A 19,640-nucleotide genomic window follows, 5' to 3' on the forward strand; every position below is an offset into this window, starting at 1 on the left:
ACTTGGCGCCCCTTTCGGCCATTCACGGGAGCGACTAGCGAATCGCGCGACGGAACCGTCCAATGAGGAGGCGAGTGGCGAGGAACGAAATCCCTCCCTCCTGAAAAGGAAGGAGTGGTTGTCTGGACCAGGGAGGGGATAGACAGTGTGCTTGTGGCAGGAGTGTTGGCCAGTTCACGAGATCGTGGCGTTTTGCCAAGCAACGAGGATCGTGCATGTGTGAGACGTTCCCAATGGGAGAGGACATTCTCAGTCCAGGCATTTTCCAACCTAGCATCCAAAGACAGTGAGTGGTTGTCAACGAGGGCCCTGCAGACGGTCGTGGTCGTGGAGTTCAGGTCGTGGGATCGAGTCTCACCGTGGTGATTCGAGTCGGTGTAACCGCACGAGGCGGGGCAGGTACCCCGGGCAGTTTCCACTTCCACTGACGTTTCCATTTTGTGTGTGTGTGCGTGTGCGTGTGTGTGTGTGTGTGTGTCGGCCCGTCTGTAAGTAGGAATTTTTAAGTGCTCTTCGCTTGCACATTATTTGCATTTCTTCTTACAGTCAGATAATTCTGCTCCTTGTGTGTTCCCCTCTCCCCCCCCCCTCCCCCCTGTTAGAAAGAAATCACCTGTTAAATGTTTCAGCTCGTTTTTGTGGGGTTTTTTTCATTGGCTTAGCATGGTGCGTGTTGAGAAGTAGCGAGGGTAAATTGTGCATTTGGACCGACGGACCTCGTTAACCATCCGCTCGGGTTACACACGGTTCGAGCACGCTACTGGCTCGAGCTCTGCTGAGGGTGAATTTCCCCGGTAGTTTGGACGACGTGGGTATTTATGTAAATTGAAATTGGCAATGTACCCTATCCCACGCGGTCGACCTATTGGCGATCTTTGGTCCGATAAGGGAACCGTTGGCTCCGGAGTTATCCGGGGTGATGACCTATAAATTCTGGGTGTTCGGTGGAGCCGACTCTACTGCTCCACTTAGCGGTCGAGCTCGTCACCGATACCTGGCCCACAACAATACATCCAGGTCAAAGTATGGGAGTTGGGGAGGGTGGTGAGGGTGTCATGGTGATTTTAGATACTAATTCTGCAATCATTCTATGACATATTCATATATATATATTTTTTATATATATATATAGCCTGGTGTTGGCGTAATGGTTAGGGTAGCGGCTTGGGATCCAAAAGGTCCTGAGTTCAAGCCCCGTTGGCCGCTTGAATTAATACACACCAGGAGGTTGACTCAGCCTGTCATCCTTCCGAGGTCGGCGAAGTGAGTACCAATGTACTGGGCCCGGTGTATTCCCCGGATAAAAACAGGTGTACCATATCCCTGTATCGTAAGAGGCGACCAGGGTTGCGTCAGGAAGGGCATCCGGCGTAAAGCCTGGGCTAAATCACTATGCGGATCATATGGATGATCCGCTGTGGCGACCCCTAACGGGAGAAGCCGAAAGAAGAAGAAAAAAAAAAAAGATATATATATATATATATATATATATATATATATATATATATATATATATATATATATATATATATATATATATATACATATATACATATATATATATATACATATATATATATATATATATATATATATATATATATATATATATATATATATATATATACATATATATATATATATTTTGTTGGGGGTCGTTGGCGATAACGACCACTAGGTGGGGGAGGTTTGCGTCGTCTCCCACCAAACTCCCCGGAATTGTCAGCCGTCACTCGGATAACTCCGCGAGCCAGCGGGTCGTTTAACCTACCGTGGTCGCCAATATCTCAATCGCATAGCTTAGGGTCTATTTGTCTGTCACCAATTTACCTAATTAACTACGCGATTTCGACTACCGGGAAAACCACGCCCCCGGCACGTCTTGCTCAAACCGGGTCACTATACCGACTGTGGTGGAGTTCCAACTACCAACTCCGGTACGGGTGCAGCCGAGCGGAAACTGCCAAAGACGTGCCGGCTGGAATGAACGGATTAACTGGGATAAAACCCCGCCTAAACTCAGATCCGAACCATGCTGGACCAATTCAAGAAAGGACTGAAACAGACTGGGAATATTTCTACAAATGTTTACTTACAATAAAAAGACAAAGGCAAGACTTAACGCAAATATGCAAGAAGGAATATTCACAATGAGCAAAAAACACTTATTCAGATCGACTTACAAGACGGGCCCACACGCAAACATACACACAAGATGAAAAGAAACCCAGAGTCTTTATTGGACCCTCGCAGTTGTGGAGAGAGACAAGCTGGGGGTCAGAGTTCGGTGGTGTACCTGACCGTCGGAGGAAGGGCGTGCTCCACGATGTGGCACCTGACAAAGGTCGTTGGTCCTGTCCCCAGTCGCACGTAGGAACTCGTTTGTGGCGGAGCTCAGGTGGTGAACAATCGGGGTCCACGGATGGAGGTCAGGGTCCCTCTGTCCTTCCTTAAAACTCCTCGTAGCAGCCACCGTGAAACAAAACTCGACCCGTTACAGCCACCGTGAAACAAAACTCGACCCGTTACAGCCACCGTGAAACAAAACTCGACCCGTTACAGCCACCGTGAAAGAAAACTCGACCCGTTACAGCCACCGTGAAACAAAACTCGACCCGTTACAGCCACCGTGAAACAAAACTCGACCCGTTACAGCCACCGTGAAACAAAACTCGACCCGTTACAGCCACCGTGAAACAAAACTCGACCCGTTACAGCCACCGTGAAACAAAACTCGACCCGTTACAGCCACCGTGAAACAAAACTCGACCCGTTACAGCCACCGTGAAAGAAAACTCGACCCGTTACAGCCACCGTGAAACAAAACTCGACCCGTTACAGCCACCGTGAAACAAAACTCGACCCGTTACAGCCACCGTGAAACAAAACTCGACCCGTTACAGCCACCGTGAAACAAAACTCGACCCGTTACAGCCACCGTGAAACAAAACTCGACCCGTTACAGCCACCGTGAAACAAAACTCGACCCGTTACAGCCACCGTGAAACAAAACTCGACCCGTTACAGCCACCGTGAAACAAAACTCGACCCGTTACAGCCACCGTGAAACAAAACTCGACCCGTTACAGCCACCGTGAAACAAAACTCGACCCGTTACAGCCACCGTGAAACAAAACTCGACCCGTTACAGCCACCGTGAAACAAAACTCGACCCGTTACAGCCACCGTGAAACAAAACTCGACCCGTTACAGCCACCGTGAAACAAAACTCGACCCGTTACAGCCACCGTGAAACAAAACTCGACCCGTTACAGCCACCGTGAAACAAAACTCGACCCGTTACAGCCACCGTGAAACAAAACTCGACCCGTTACAGCCACCGTGAAACAAAACTCGACCCGTTACAGCCACCGTGAAACAAACCTCGACCCGTTACAGCCACCGTGAAACAAACCTCGACCCGTTACAGCCACCGTGAAACAAAACTCGACCCGTTACAGCCACCGTGAAAGCAAACTCGACCCGTTACAGCCACCGTGAAAGCAAACTCGACCCGTTACAGCCACCGTGAAAGCAAACTCGACCCGTTACAGCCACCGTGAAAGCAAACTCGACCGGATCCTTTTTACAGTCTCTCCACGGGGAGGGGCCCTTGGCGAAAACACACCTCGCTGTCCGCCTCTGTCACCACCTCTGTCACCATTGTCACCACAAGTAGTTTCTAAACAAATTTGAGCAACATTTGCTGAAGTTTATAGACTCAGAAACTGCACACACTAATTCAATACCTGCTTGATTATCCTGCTTGTGGCTGCTTCTAACAACAAAATTTTAAGGGGAGGTGTGTTCTTGCTTGAACCAGTCAGATCTGATTGGTTGAGAACATGCTGGTGGAGATGAGGTGTATTATGCATGCACACATGCTGATTTTCTTTTATTTTTTACTTGTTTGTTTGCCTCTGTAGTTTGAAAAAAAAAATATAGAATCTGCTTCAATTATCTAATTGTTTGTCAATATATATTTAGTTTGTCATGCATTATTTTCCTGGTAGACTCCAAGTCAACTCTGCCAAATGGGTGGGTTCTGCAGTCGTGCATCAGGTGCTGTGCCTATGATGTCCTTAACTGCTGCCAAGCCTGCGGTATGTGTGTACGTGTGTTTGTGTTGGTTTTTTTTGTGGCTTCAGTCCTCGTTTATTATTGGTTGCAGTATATGATTGTTTTATATCAAATACTGCATCGATAGAGGGATTTTATTTATTTATTTATTTATTATTTTAAAGTGAATTTTGATTTTACTTGCTCCAACTTTATCTTTTCTTGTTCTTAGGGCATTCCATTGGTACCACTTGTGAAACAAGGTAAGGTTTATAGGGGAAAAGGTGTGGTTGGGGTGATGGGGTGGTGCTCATTAGGTTGTATGATGTGGAATTTGGGATTTGAATTTTGTTATTAAAGTTACTGCAATTTTGATTCATGCTGATAACTGTTTTATCTACCTCTTGATCCTTCTCCCATCTCCTCGTTCTGACATTACTCTGAAAGGTGGCCCTACATGTGAGATTTGCAAGCTTGTGATTCAGCAACTTGAGTCCATGTTGGCAAATAATGCCACAGAAGATGAGATCAAGAAAGCGCTGTTGGCGGTCTGCGGATATCTTCCTGAAGCCTACCTGCAGGAGGTAATACATACCATTAAATGGTAAATAAAATTTACTCAAGTTTGTTGTGAAGTGACAATTGTGCTTTCTAAAGTAGATTAAAGGAAAAATAAATGGTAACTATAAAATCTGTAGAACTAAATGTGATTTCAGATAGGTGTTGCTCAATCCAGTTGATATAAAGGACTTGTCTCACGTTGGCAAGTGCTTACAGCTGGAGGTAATGTTTGAGTTAGCCTGGTGCCTGATGCCACTGCTGTGGTCTATTTCTTTGATACCAACTTGGACTAAAATGTTCTAATTTCGTACCACAGCTAAAACTATTGGTTATTTATCAGTGTGGCAAAGCCACCAGCTCGTTAAAATTATTTTACCAACATATACAGTCGTAGCCAAAAATATTGACACCCTTGCACTTTTTTCAAATAACTCACAATTTTCTCCAAAAATAAGTTGAAATTGATGAAAGTATTTGGTCTCCACAATTATTTATTTCACTGTTAATATTGGAGAACCTTTTTTTTAGATCCATAACTCGATATACCCTTTTAAATGAGAGAATAAAAAGAAATGGCATTGACGAAATTATTAACTCTCTCAATATAACATTTGGACAAAATAACTGCAGTCAAGCAATTCCTGGAGCCATGAATAAGCTTCCTACACCTCTCTACTGGCAGTTTGGCCCACTCTTCTTGTGCAAACTGCTCCAGTTCTCCCAGATTTCAAGGGTGCCTTCTCCCAACTGCTGTTTTCAGATCTCCCCACAGGTGTTCAATGTGATTTAGATCTGGACTCATTGTTGGCCACTTCAGCACAGTCCAGTGTTTTGTCTTGAACCATTCCTGGGTGCTTTATGAAGTGTGTTTAGGGTCGTTGTCCTGCTGCAGGACCCATGACCTTCGACAGAGACCCAGCTTTCTGACACTGAGTTGAACATTGCACTCCAAAATGCCTCCTTGGTAATCTCCTGATTTCGTGATGCCATTCATGCATTGCAAAGGCAGCACAGCAACCCCAAAACATCACTGAACCTCCTCCATGTTTTACTTTCGGGAAGGTGTACTTTTCTTTGAAGTAACATTTTCTTTTTCAAACATTTTGTGTTCTGGAAACACAGAGTTAATGTGATTCACCCAAAAACTCTAATTTGATCTCATCTGTCCACAGAGCATTCTCCCAGAAGGATTTTGGATTGTACAGGTGTGTTTTGGCAAACTCCAGTCAGGCTTTCTTATGTCTCTCTCAGCAGTGGGGTCCTCCTGGGTCTCCTCCCATAGAACCCTCTTTCAGAGTTGGCAACTGATGATGCGAGTTGAAACCGTCGTACCTTTTATCTGAAGGTCAGCTTGAATCTGTTTGGCAGTTGATCGAGGCATTTTCTCCACCATTCGAACAATCCTTCACTGCAATCTTCGATCAAGCTTTGTCTTGCCGCCACGTCCAGGGAGGTTGGCTACAGTGCAATGGGCCTTAAACTTCCTGATCACATTGCGTATGGTGGACACAGGAACATCAGGGTCTCTGGAGATGGACTTGTAGCCTTGACATTGTCCATGCTTGGCTACAATCTTGTGTCTGACCTCATCAGACAATTCTCTGGTTTTCTTTCCTTTCTCCATGCTCATTGTGGTACACAAGACACAAAGCAGCAGAATCGCTCCCTTTCTCTATTCAAACTGGTTGAATGAACGACTTTTATATCCCAGGCACCTGCAACTCACCACAGGTGAGTTCAATTCCAAAGTAAAGGAGAATCACCTGCTTCAAATCTAATTATTTCGAACAACTTCTAAAAGGTTCCAATAATATTGTCCAGGCCATTTTAAGAATTATGTGGAATAAGCTAAGATTTCGTACCTTTTCAGCTTTTTTTTTTTTAGTTTTGTTCCACTGCAAACCAAAAATACATGTGTGCATACCAAGGAGATTTTTTTTAATTTCAACAATTTTCTGGAAGAAATGGTGCATTATTTGAAAAAAGTGCAAGGGTGCCAATATTTTTGGCCACGACAGTATGTCTATAAAAATGAATATTCAATTTGGTTTTACACTCTTTATTGTTCTTTTTTAGTATCTCTTGAATTGATAGTTTTTCTTTTTTCATGCCTCCGCTGACAAAGTCGCTGGAGGCATTATGTTTTTGGGTTTGTCCAGTACGTACATACGTAAGTTAATCCGTGATAATTTTCTCTGTTTTCACTGCAACAGCTTATCCGATTGACACTAATTTTTCACCATCGGTGCGACTACTCATGTAGAATGTTTTAATGATTATTATGATGTCTTAGGCCATGCGGTGTGGCAGCCATGTTGGAAAAAAGATAAAAACATTGGGCCTCTATCTCTAAAACCGTTCCATGAAAATAATTGAAACTTTACTTATGTGAAGTACTCCCCATGAGAAATAAGTTTGCTTTTTTGATGTCATTGGTGGGTTTGTTATGCAGTCATAATTGCATCTGTCGAAGGCTTTATCCAATCAATATGAAAAATGTTGAGGGTCATCCAGGGCTAAATTGTATGGTGGGGGGGGGGGTTGATGACGTCATTGGTCACGTGGTTTGACAGCCATATTTTTTTTTTCAACATAAACAACCTTCAAAAATCATCTTCTCTGAGACTTCTGAACAGATCGAGGCAAAACTTTACAGGTATGATCGCCTATCCATGAGGAACAAAACGTTCAAAATCTATGATGTCATAAGTCACATGGTTTGGCAACTATAATTTTTTTGAAGACTAAAGTTTTAAAAATAATCTTCTCTAGAACAGTTTAACAGATCAAGGGGAAACTTCACCCACATGTTCCCCAAGCCTTGGGGATACCAGTGTGTTCACAGCACTTAATAGGTCACATGGTCTGGCAGCCATATTGGATTGAATGGAAATATTTTAAAAATTCTTTCTCTTGAACCACCTCATCAAATGATGTGAAACATCACATTTATGATCTAGTAATTATGGGGAATATCTGTTTTAAATTTCATCCTGATCGGATACATGGTCTGGCAGCCAGAATTATTTATTATTTTGAATCTGGGTTCAGGGATTTTAATCAAACTTGGTACACGTATGTATAATGGTGCAATAATGAGGGTGGAGGCATATCTGGAAACATCGAAGAGTACCCTGCTCATTTTATCTCTTGAATTGACTGAGGTTTTTTTTCTTCTTCTTTTTTGCAGTGTGATGCACTTGTGGACGAGTATGAGGATATGCTGATTCAGCTGTTGCTACAGAGCCTTGATCCTAATTACGTATGCTCGGTATGTCATGGAGTTTGGGTAACGAGGTTGTGTGCTGAAACGATGAAGAGTGCACAGTCATATTTTGGTGCTGGAATTGCCATTATCAGAGTAATACGTGAGCATTGAGGTTTGGGTTGGGGGGCATAGTCCTTGAGTGGTGAAACATTCAATCTCTATTGAGGCCAGTGGTGTTTGTGGTGGTAGGAATGCTGGTGAGTCAAACCACCTAATATTTATCTTCAAAATATTGACATAGAAAATAGAAACAACCAAGATATTTACATTTAGTGTGCCCCTGCTTTCCATATTTGAAGAAAAAGAAAAGGCATAAACACACAGGGGGGGTGGGGGGGTTTTGGGGTGGAAAGTTGATTTATGAATATCCCCTGGGGTGGAAAGTTGATCATGATTCATACTTGTTTAATATCATCATTTAATTTGCCCCCTTTTTGATCATCAGATATCATGGAATGGTTTATGCTATTTCCTTTGTTGAATTTAAATATTGTGTGAGCTTGGCCACTTTATATACATTATTTACGAGATTCAACTATTTTGTTTAAATGCAGACAATTCTGCTTCTTTTTCTTTTCACCAATTTCTCGTACTGTTGTTTGTTTTGTTATTTTTCTTATCCTAACTTGTTTTTCTGGGTGTCTTAACTGCTGGCAGTAACTAGTGGACGTCGTGTCCTTTGTGGAGGGTAATCGAATTGTTGGCGGCATCCTGAACAAGTTCCAAATTCCTGCTCATATCTGTTTCGGTAGATCGTCAGGCCTCCCCCGCTGGTTTGTGAAACACCTGCACCAAAACTTTCCCCCACCTGAACCCACAAAGTTGAAATAATTAGGGTTGTTTGAAGTACTTTTTGGTTTCGTAGATATAAACGTCAAACGGATTTTATGACTTGAAGTTTGTGGATAACACGATTTATAGTTACAATTTTGGCAACAAAACCAAATGGCAGTCGACATTTGAGAAAAACCAAAAAAATGGTGAATGCTAAAATGCGTCGGTAATCTTGATGCTTACACTTGATTAATCAACCATGTACATTTTACATGAATTGTATTACGAAATTGTTCCAAAAGAAAAACTAGAGAGGGAGCACTCGGGAGAGTGCAAAACTTCCGCCGCCAATACTGCTGGGTCACTCAAGTGAACCTTGTATCTTATTCATTAAATATGATGTCAACAGTGCTGGCAGAGTTATAGTTCTTTTCTCCAACATTTTTTTTTGGGGGGCGGGGGGTTGGAAATCACTTAAAATATGTAGAAATGCAAAAAAAATTATTGGGGGGTAACAATTTTTTTGCGGGGGTTAGAAATCACTGAAAACATGTAGAAATGCAAAAAAAAAAAAATTGGGGGGGAGGGGTAAAAAAATTTTGGGGGGGGGTTGGAAATCACTTAAAACATGTAGAAATGCAAAAAAAAATATTTTTTTGGGGTGTGGGGGGGGGACCAAGTCCAAAATTTAATGGCATGATCCTTGGACCATACCTTACTCCCCCACCAAGTTTCGTCGAAATCCGTCGGAGTTTTTCCGTTATACTGTTCACAAACAAACAAACAAACAGAAAGGGGTGAAAACAGTAACCTCCATCCATCTTTGAAGATGGCGGAGGTGAACAAAATGCACAAGACTTTGTACATTATTTAATTTATGAATATCCCCTGGTTTGTCACAGCTTTCATTTACTTATTTTTGTATAATAATTAGGATGGAGGAAGAGAGAGTGGCAAAAAAGCAGATGGATTGAGGAAGAGGTAGACTTTGGCTGATATGGAAAGATTGTGTAAGGTTGGGGTGGTTGTTGTTGGCTGGGGTTTGAGAGCAGTGGAGTGTTGTACAAAAGCTGAGGCAGCAGCAGTCTACCATTAGATCTCACCTCATACAAAGGAAAAGAAGAAGAAGAAGAACTCATTTTGGAAAGTCGACAGTGTGCCAGTACTCATGTCTTAGGTTATTTAACATCTGCTTGCCATTGAACATGTTTACATGAGTCAGTTTCTTCCGAACGAAATTCCCAATGAAAACGTGTTATTTGGAGTATTCACACATTAGCCTGCAAAAGGTAGTCACACATTCGAGTGGCACTTTTTCTATCCTCATTGTAAAATATTGCATCAAATTGATTTTTCCATCATTTCAAGGTGTCCACTTCTCTTCCTTTGATCCACTTGGAGTGCTTCTTCAACTTCTTTTGTGTACGGTACGTGGCTGTGGGTAACGTCATTTGCCGGGGTTGCAGCCGTTCCACTGATGCAGTGTCCCCTGCAGATTAGAGCAGGAGTTTCTAATTTGTTCATGATGCCAACGATAGCTCGACTACTCTTCGTGAAGGACACCGTGGGATATCTAATGTTCACCAACAAATGCCAGTAGATGGGATGCCAGTTTGATGTTCTTCCCGAAGAGCTAACGTTTATATTTTCGTTTCAACCCCCCAGGAGTTGGGCTTGTGTCCATCGGCAAAAAAGCACCCCCTGGTTGGTGCAGTACAGTGTACTTGGGGTCCTAGTTTCTGGTGTCTCAGTCATGAGAATGCCAAGCAGTGTGATGTGAGTATTCCACCATCCCTCTCTCCCCACACCTTCGTGGCTTTCTTCTCATTCTTTTCTTTATTGGAATGGGTCATGCATCTCACCTTGTATGATACTGTATGTTTATTAGTTATAGAATGTTCTACTTTGCCTTGTTCCTGCTCATTTGCCCCTTGGATGTCTGTTTCTTTTGATGGAAAATTATTTTTATTCTCGTTTTTGACTGGAACCGATTATACAAAAAGCAGACTGCATGATTAAAATTAATATGAACCTTGATAAAATGTACTTGCCATATGTTAAAAAGAAAAGATAAATTTCCTGAATTGCTATGAAGTGATTACCGTAGTTGAAAAATGGTTGCCACATTGCAATCAAGAATGAATATTTCCGTTGTGTCAAAGGAGCATGACTCGTCACTAACTTCATTTTTTATTTTTTATTCTTCAAAATGTCCTATTTTGGACCACTTAAAGAACTTGTTTCTATGAATAATAATTTTACAACCTCCCCATCACTAAATGGTTCATCAGAGCTATAGCTGTGCAGCAAATAAAGCAACCTTGGAACCTGCCAACCCCCCTTAACTCTTCACCCACCAACACTACTTCCTTCCTCGATTCACACTTTGCATCTAGTTTCCACAGGTATTTTCTCTCACTCTCTCTCCAAAGAACAAACTCTAATTTTCTTTCTCTCTTACTGAATAGCTAAAATGTTTTGAATCCTGTAACTTGAGGTGGGTCTGACTGTGTGAAACGCAGGCAACTTTACTGCATGTGGGCCATAGGTTGAGAATCCCAGCCTTCAGTCCCTACCCATCCTTGTCCCTCCCTTCTCACACCCCACCGGACTCCCCTTTAACGATGCAACATTTTTGGCAATTACTAACAGTTTAGGTTTGTAAAAAAATATATATATATTGCATTTTTAATGAAAAGGTGTCTGTGTCTGTGTCTGTGTCTGTGTCTGTGTCTGTGTGTGTGTCTGTGTGTCTGTGTGTCTGTGTGTCTGTGTGTCTGTGTGTCTGTGTGTCTGTGTGTCTGTGTGTCTGTGTCTGTGTCTGTGTCTGTGTGTGTGTCAGGATGTAATTTGTACAGTTGTTTCTGGCATGGTGTCTCCAGCCAATCAGAATATATGTATACACACACACACACACACACACACACACACACACACACACACACACACACACACACACACACACACACACACACACACACACACACACACACACACACATATAATCTGCCATTGGGAGAAGATACCCACCATTGTTTTCTCGTGAAGGTTTTGTCATGTCTTAGTAGAGGTTTAAAGAAGCAGAAATGCAGTTGGAACCGGTTTTTGTAGTTTTGCCAGTCTCATGATGTCAGCCTTTTGAACCGAGTGTTCCCATTGGCCTTCGTGGTTGTAACAATGCTTGGAACACTTTATTTTGATCCTACCTTGTTTGTGCAAAATGGGATTTGATACCTATTGGTGTCCGTCCTGCATTCCGATTTTTTTTTTTTTTTTTTTTTTTTTTTTTTCCCTTGCCAAAACGAATTTTTTGCAAGATATGTTAGTCAGCTTGTGTTTTTTTTTTGTTTGTTTGTTTGTTTGTTTGTCTGTAATCACGTATAAAAAATTCTGCAGAGCACAGTTATCATTGGAAATTTTTGTAACTTCGCACATCCGAGGCCTATAGAGGTCCCTTTCAGTGCACAAATTTTTGAAGGTCAAGGTCACTTTGTCGCAAATCAGGGGAGTCGACGAAACCCTTATTTTTTGAGTAATTTTGATCGGATCGTCTTCAAACTTCATGCGAATATAGTTCATGGTCTGGCGCTCAGCTGATTAATTTTTGTTGGCGATTGGCCTTGACCTTCATGGTTAGTGCCTGAGGTCAAACATATTTGACCCCAAGGTCAAATTTTCAAGTTTTAGGAACCATATCGTGTAGTACCTCAAATTGAACACCACTGAGTGCTTTCTAGATATGTCAAGCTTGAAACATTATGACGTCATTTGGTGACGTTATGAGGCAAACGCATATTTTTCATGGTTACTCTGTAGAACGATTCTCATCGGAATCTCTCGTAGGCAGATATTCCTCAAGGAGTCACTCCTGGTGGATAGCAGCTCTGTTCACCTCAGTGTGACCTTAAAGAAGTCACACGTGGTCACCTTTTGGCAAGATACGGGTCACCCTGCGGGTGACATTGTTTTTATTATTTATTTTGGTGGTTTTTTTTAGGTCATCTCTATCATCTCAGTAGAGATGACCTAATTGTGCCAGTCTCAAAGTTTGTCCAGCCCGTCCATACGTCCGTCCGTCCACAATCAAACCGAGTGGAGACAAATAACCAATAGAGGTTGATGAGACATGCACAATGATATAACTTTCAAGGTCACGAGGCTGTCAAAGTTGTGAAAATCGTCGATTTCAAATCGTATCTCCTCCCTCATTTTTCAAGAGAGATCAAATGTTATTAGTGATTCAGATACTATGGACTATTATCTAGAACAACACAAGCCATTTTTTTGAAAATTGCTCTCGTTCCGATTTTATAGCCCTTCAAACTTCGCTCTGATTCTCACATGTCCGGTGCTAATTTGAAGTGGTCATCCGGAGGCCAGCGCCAATCTCTGAAGATGCTCCTGGTCCTGCGCAAATTTTTGCCCCGTATGGGCCGTTCATAAAGTACATACAACATTAAGGGGGTGGGTGGTTTAAAGCCCGTGTCTGGGCTGCGTACAGGGGTGGGTGGGTGGTATGACGGCTGTATACATACTTCATGAAAGTGGTGTTGGACTACATGAAAGCGTTTCAGAAGATGAAGGTGAGCCTGTCGTCATCGCGAGGGGGAAAAATATCCCCGTTCACAGGAACATTTTCGACGTGATGTTGAATCTGTGGATGTCAATACTTGTTCCATATTACTGTAGTACCGTAGTTAATAATTACTGATTCATTTGAGATAAATCTACAGTTCGTTGTAATCTTCAAGTATTGTGATATGAGACGCATATGTGGGTGGGTGGGTGGGTGGGTGGGTGGTCACTCGCCTGCATACAGAGGGGGGTGGGTGGTTTTGAAACCTGGAAGTAGAGCGTACGTACTTTATGAACTGCCCCTATTCCAGTCTGGCACAGAGTTACTTTTTGAACTTGTATTACCGTAGTTTATGTCATAATCGCGGAATTGCCCACCCGAAAGTCGGCTGCTGGCTACCCGTGTGCCTGATCGTTTTAGAGAGAGTTTACAACACGGTCGATCATAATCACGTTCCAGAATTCCCATATTACCGACCACTTAGTGGAACCCCAGGTATCACATGGATTAGCATTAAAGCGCGCCTGCTGTTGTCAGGATCACTTATTCAGAAAAGTGTCTCCTTCATCATTTATTTGAAGTGACCGACTGTTCTGGCGATCTGCATTCTACGACCAGATCCACGAGCCATGGAATCGATTATAGATGCCCCTAATTTGATTTTGCTTCTGTCGACCTCTGGCAGAGATGACCGGCACTCCCGCTCGGGGGTATTTTTTGATTTGTGGTTTTAATTTTCCAAAAATTTTGCCTTGTTTTGTGCCATATCAATGACTGCGCTATAGCAACCTTGGAAAAGTATTGCTCTTTCCCAAAGCACATCACTATAGTGCAGGTCTACAAAGTAAATCTCAGACCATTTGTTTTGGCTTTGTCATCTGAGCACATTTCTCTAATGTTCACCCTACTTTCTTATTCTGGATGTTGTTATTGTTTCTTAAACGTCGTAATTTTTTTTTATTTTTCAGGCGGAGGATTTCTGCAAACGTCATAAGTGGGTGTAATGGAATAATGACAGCTGTCGTCGACCTTCCTTTCCAACATATGCACGCTTATCCTCCAATGCTTGCCTCCTGCACGTGAAGCATAACATTGCTGATATTGTAGACTCTGATCATTGATTGATTTTTTTTTTCTTTGTTTGTTTGAACCTTTTTCTCATTGCATGTCGATCACCTCGATTCGTTGTAACTTGTAACGTAGATGTAATTATTTGCTTATGTTGTGACTTTGCTGTGGTAATAAAAGTTTTACCTTCCAGTGTGATGTGATGAGATGACAGTTTGAAGTAGAACTGGCATTTGGTGATTGACATGGTTGTTTTGTTTTGTTTTTGTTTTGCATTTTTATTTGGCCTGGTTGAGCTGTGCTTGCTATATTCTATTTGGCACTCTGTGCTATCAGTTTGTAGAAAAATCCTTTAATTGGAGTTCATCAGATCTTTTTGGTTTGTATGCCATCTTATTTTTTCCGTTTAACTTTCTCACTTCATTTTGGTTTAATCCATTAGGTATGGCTTCAAAGATTGTTCTAATAAAGCCCTACCTACATCATGAGCCAAATGGGTAATGATTGACCTTTTGCATGTTTTGATAGTACAGAATTGAAAGGAAGTTGCTTTATTTATTTTAAATGAGGAACATGCAGGGTTTTCTCTTCGTATAAATTTCCAAGTTCACAGGCTTGTAACTTCTGTTATTCTTGAAGTTTTTGAACCCTTCGAAGTGTGTGTATGCTATATATATATATATATATATATATATATATATATATATATATATATATATATATATATATATATATATATATATATATATAGATATATATATATATATATATATATATATATATATATAGATAGATATATATATATATATATATAGATAGATATATATATATATATATATATATATATATATATATATATATATATATATATATATATATATATATATATAGATATATATATATAGATAGATATATATATATATATATATATATATATAGATAGATATATATATATATATATATAGATAGATATATATATATATATATATATATATATATATATATATATATATATATATATATATATATATATATATATACATACATACATACTCTATTGGTCAAAAGTTTGAGAACACCCCCATTTTTCCATTTATTTTTACTGAAATTTAAGCAGTTTAATGTTTCAATGTACACTGAAATTAAAGCATAGAACAAATAAACAATTGCAGATAAAAAAAGAAATCATGGAATTGTTCTGTTGAACAAAATTTAATCCAAATTTTTGACTCTTCAAAGTAGCCATCTTTTGCAGATATAATAGCCGAACATACTTGTGGCATTCTTTCTACAATGGAAATCAAATATTGTTCGGAAAGTTCTTCCCAACACTGTTGCAGAAGTTCCCACAAATGTGTTGCACTTGTAGGTTGCTTTGCTTTCACCCTTTTGTCCAGTTCATCCCAAACCAGCTCGATGGGGTTTACGTCTGGAGACTGTGCCGGCCATTCCATGATTTGGAGCCTACAGTCTTGTTCTTTTCTTCTTAGGTAGTTCTTACATAGCCTGGAGGTATGTTTTTGGTCGTTATCTTGCTGTAGGATGAAGCTCTGACCAACTGGGTGTAGACCAGAGGGTATTGCATGGTGCTGCAAAATGCTGTGGTAGCCCTTTTGGTTCAGGGTGCCAGTCACTCTGTGCAAGTCGCCAACTCTGGATCCAGCAAAAGAGCCCCAGATCATCACGCTTCCTCCATGTTTGACAGTTTGTGTCACATACTGAGAAACCATTCTTTTGCCTCCTCGACGGCGTACAAAAACTGCATGATGAACCGAAGATTTCAAATTTTGATTCATTGGTCCATAAGACCTTCCAGTTTTCAGTAGTCCACTGGCTGGGCGTCATGGCCCAGGCAAGGCTCTTTTTCTTTGTGCCACTCGACCTGTCAAACCTGCAGCTCAAAGTCTTCTCTTCACAGTTGAAACTGAGACTTCCTTACTTCGACCAGTGTTAAGCTGTGCTTGAAGCTGCTGTCCTGTGAGCCACCGATTGTGCAAGCGGTTGACTCTCAGAAACTTTTCTTCTGGTTGTGTTGTGGCTTTGGGTCTGCCAGACCTCTTCCTGTCAGAGTTTCCTCCAGTTTCCAAGTGCCTTTTGATGGTGTAGGAAACTGTACTCACTGACACCTTGGCTTCTTTGCAATTTCTTGAAAGGAAAGACCTACACTTTTAAGGGTTATAATGCTCTGTCTGTCTTCCTTTGTTAATTTTTTTTTTCTCACCATTATGACAGCAATATACTACTTCCTGCAGTGCAATATTGTCCAACTAATGCTTCAGAGGTTGCAGCAACAGTCTGTTCCACCACTGCTTTTTATACAGAGGGTTTGTAACTAATCAACGAAAGTTGGGACATCTATAGGAATTGTTTGCATCAACTTTCAAAGCTTAATTTACTTCCATTGCTGCAGAACTGCTGTAGTTGCTAACTCATTACTTGTTCCCTGAAAAGGGCCTTTTTTAACAACTCTGAAATTTACATTATTTTTCAGTTTTTGGAAACCTAAACTTTGTTTTTTTTAACCTCTGGCAGTTTCCAAAGGCCTCCTTTTTTTTTTTTTTCTTCTTTTTTTTCATATTGTTGTGGAACAGCTATAAACGCAGTGGAAAGTCAATTCTTCGATAGCAGGACAGAGGGACACATATGAAGAATTTTTTTTTTTTAAGAAGAATGCTGAATCCAAGCTTGACCACCAAATAAGGGGTTGACACAAATGGAAGGGAAAGCTGGGGATTAATCTCGGTGGCATAATGGTTAAAGCATCTGTTCTGAGTCTGGGAGGTCGGTGGTTCTAACCTTAGCCCAGTCGTACCAAAGACTTTTTTTTAAATGGTACGTGCTGCTTCGTTGCTTGATGCTCTGCATTTAAAAGCATGGACAAACACCCATAAGTTGGTAATAATCGCACAGGCTTTGTGCCTCATGGCCTCTGTCAAAGTTCATCGTAAGGGAACTCACGTTAGTATAATTTGCAGAGTACCCACCCTTTGGGTGGATAGTTTTTTACTTGCTGAAACAAGTATACCGATAGTCTGTGTTTTACAAGAAGACAATAGATGTTTGTGTTTTGTGCATATAAAATGTTCTAGATTGCTAAACTCTAAAGAGTATGATCTCAAAAGGATGTAAATGTCTTTGGGGTCCATAGTGTTGAAAGGGTCGTAAAGGTATTAGGGGTCTTAAGGGTTTAAGTGGTCTTATGAGGTATTTGAGGTCTCAGCAGTCAAAAGGGTTTAAAAGGTACAGTCCAATAGTATGTGCAATTAATAGATGTAGTCAAAGTGCAACTGATGATCAAACTATGTGTAATTAAGAACTGTATAGTCACGTGCGTTTGTGGCTGGACATCCATTATATATCGATGAGCAACTAAAGATTTGTGGGTTGTGGGGGGAAGGTCGTCGAAAGGAAGGTGTGTGTTCAGGATGGTTTAACAAGGATATAGAAAAGATAAGATATGGATGGAGGTGATTTACCTGAGGTGAACATCCACCTTGGAAGGAAGAATGAGCTTGGACAGACTGAAGTTGGTTCCACAGGCATAAGAGGAACAAATGAGTGGAAGGGAGAAGTGACCCTGGATTTTGAAACTTGCTGGTTGAACACGTGCATCCAGAGGCTGCAAGACGAGGAATGTGGTAGGAAACAAGCCCCATCAACTGCTGCCATGTGGGTGGAACAGGCTGGGAGAATTGGTTTTGTCATGGGAAATTCAAATTATTTTCGGGCCTTGACTTCTGCATCAAAAAGAGGAAGTATAAAAGTACTAGGCATTTTTACCCTTCGCTTTGCTGATTAATTTTATCGAAAGACAACATGTTGTGCTTCACGAACATCATCTGCTGTATTCACTCTAATTTTCCAAAGGTCATCTTCCATTTGCTTGGAATTTTTGCTAACATCACCTTCATCAAACATCTTTGCTGCTTATATATGGTGTGAGCAAAAATAATTTCCTCTTTTCTGCTATGCAAACTGTTGGATGGTTTGGTTTGAAAGTCCACTCGTATTAAAATGAGAAATGAAACATTTTCAAAATTTCGAATCATTCTCTCAGATTTCAGCATCATCATCACGATGCACTTTATCAAGTTGTATGAACTTTCTTTATACAGTACTACCATGGGTACCTGATATTGGTCAGTGCTGTTCTAACCTTGTTGATGTTTTGAGAAATCAATTTATATATATATATATATATATATATATATATATATATATATATATATATATATATATATATATATATATATATATATATGTATATATATATATATATGTATATATGTATATATATATATATATATATATATATATATATATATATATATGTATATATATATATATATGTATATATGTATATATATATATATATGTATATATGTATATATATGTATATATATATATATATATATATATATATATATATATATATATATATATATGTATATATATATATATATATGTATATATATATATATATATGTATATATATATATGTATATATATATATATATATATATATGTATATATATATATATATATATATTGTTGTGGTTGAGGAAATTCGCAAACCACCATTCAGGTCCCGTAGGTGAGATATCTCTGTAAGTACATGTGTAGTTAGCCCCAAACCCGTTGTTTAGAGGGAATAAATGTCATTCATTCGGGCTGCGACCCTTTAAGATAGCCGTTTTTCTGTTCTATCTTTATTTTGAACCAACCACGTCTCAACCGCCATCACACAACAACCACCAACCGCAACGCCGCTTCACAACAACGCCAACAGCCACGACCTTTACCTTCACAGCTCGCTACCGCAAACATCGCATCACCGCCATTCCAAGCGTCACCGTGGCCAGGCACCGCCACTTTAGAACCTCCACCACCTTCGCCTCTCCTTCTGCGGCCATTCCCGCACCACTTGTGAACGCCGAGCGTCAGGCTGTCCTGGCCTCGTGCGGGACGCGCGCTGAGCCGCGGGTGCAAAAAGCGGCCTTTCCGAGGAAAAGTCGGATCAGGAATGATACACGCCCACTTCTGATCCGTCCGATCAGCAAGCGCGGGGCGATTTGGCCCCGCCTCCAGGCGCGTCGGAGTAGAATCAATATATGCAAATTCGAGGATCAGGGGAGGTTCACGCCCACTTTTCCTCTGTCCAATGGGCGAGCGTGGCTCCGCCCCCGAGCTCATCCTGATCCGGAAATTTGAATATGGGATCCTGCCTTAATATAAAGCGCCGAGTGCGGGGCGAATTCAGTCAGTTTTGGGCTCGGGGGAGTTGGAGAGGTGTGGCGGCGGCGAAGTGTGGCAGCGGCAGAGTGTGGCAGCAGC

General features: G+C 40.9%; 1 protein-coding gene across 1 annotated transcript in view; it reads left to right on the forward strand.

Annotated features, from left to right (window-relative positions):
* The window catches only part of LOC147026288 (prosaposin-like), a 75,902-nt gene extending 61,108 nt beyond the window's left edge, over positions 1–14,794 (forward strand). The window contains exons 8-13 of the mRNA XM_085881554.1: positions 4,014–4,103; positions 4,292–4,322; positions 4,507–4,643; positions 7,811–7,891; positions 10,328–10,438; positions 14,207–14,794. Coding sequence (XP_085737680.1) covers positions 4,014–4,103; positions 4,292–4,322; positions 4,507–4,643; positions 7,811–7,891; positions 10,328–10,438; positions 14,207–14,242 — 486 coding nt within the window. The 3' untranslated portion in view covers positions 14,243–14,794. The remainder of the gene's footprint in view (positions 1–4,013; positions 4,104–4,291; positions 4,323–4,506; positions 4,644–7,810; positions 7,892–10,327; positions 10,439–14,206) is intronic.
* Positions 14,795–19,640: the final 4,846 nt, after the last annotated feature.

The sequence above is a fragment of the Eptatretus burgeri genome, chromosome 5 (genome assembly GCF_056783735.1).
Source record: "Eptatretus burgeri isolate ZD-2024b chromosome 5, Ebu_testis_v1, whole genome shotgun sequence".
Classification (NCBI taxonomy): domain Eukaryota; kingdom Metazoa; phylum Chordata; class Myxini; order Myxiniformes; family Myxinidae; genus Eptatretus; species Eptatretus burgeri.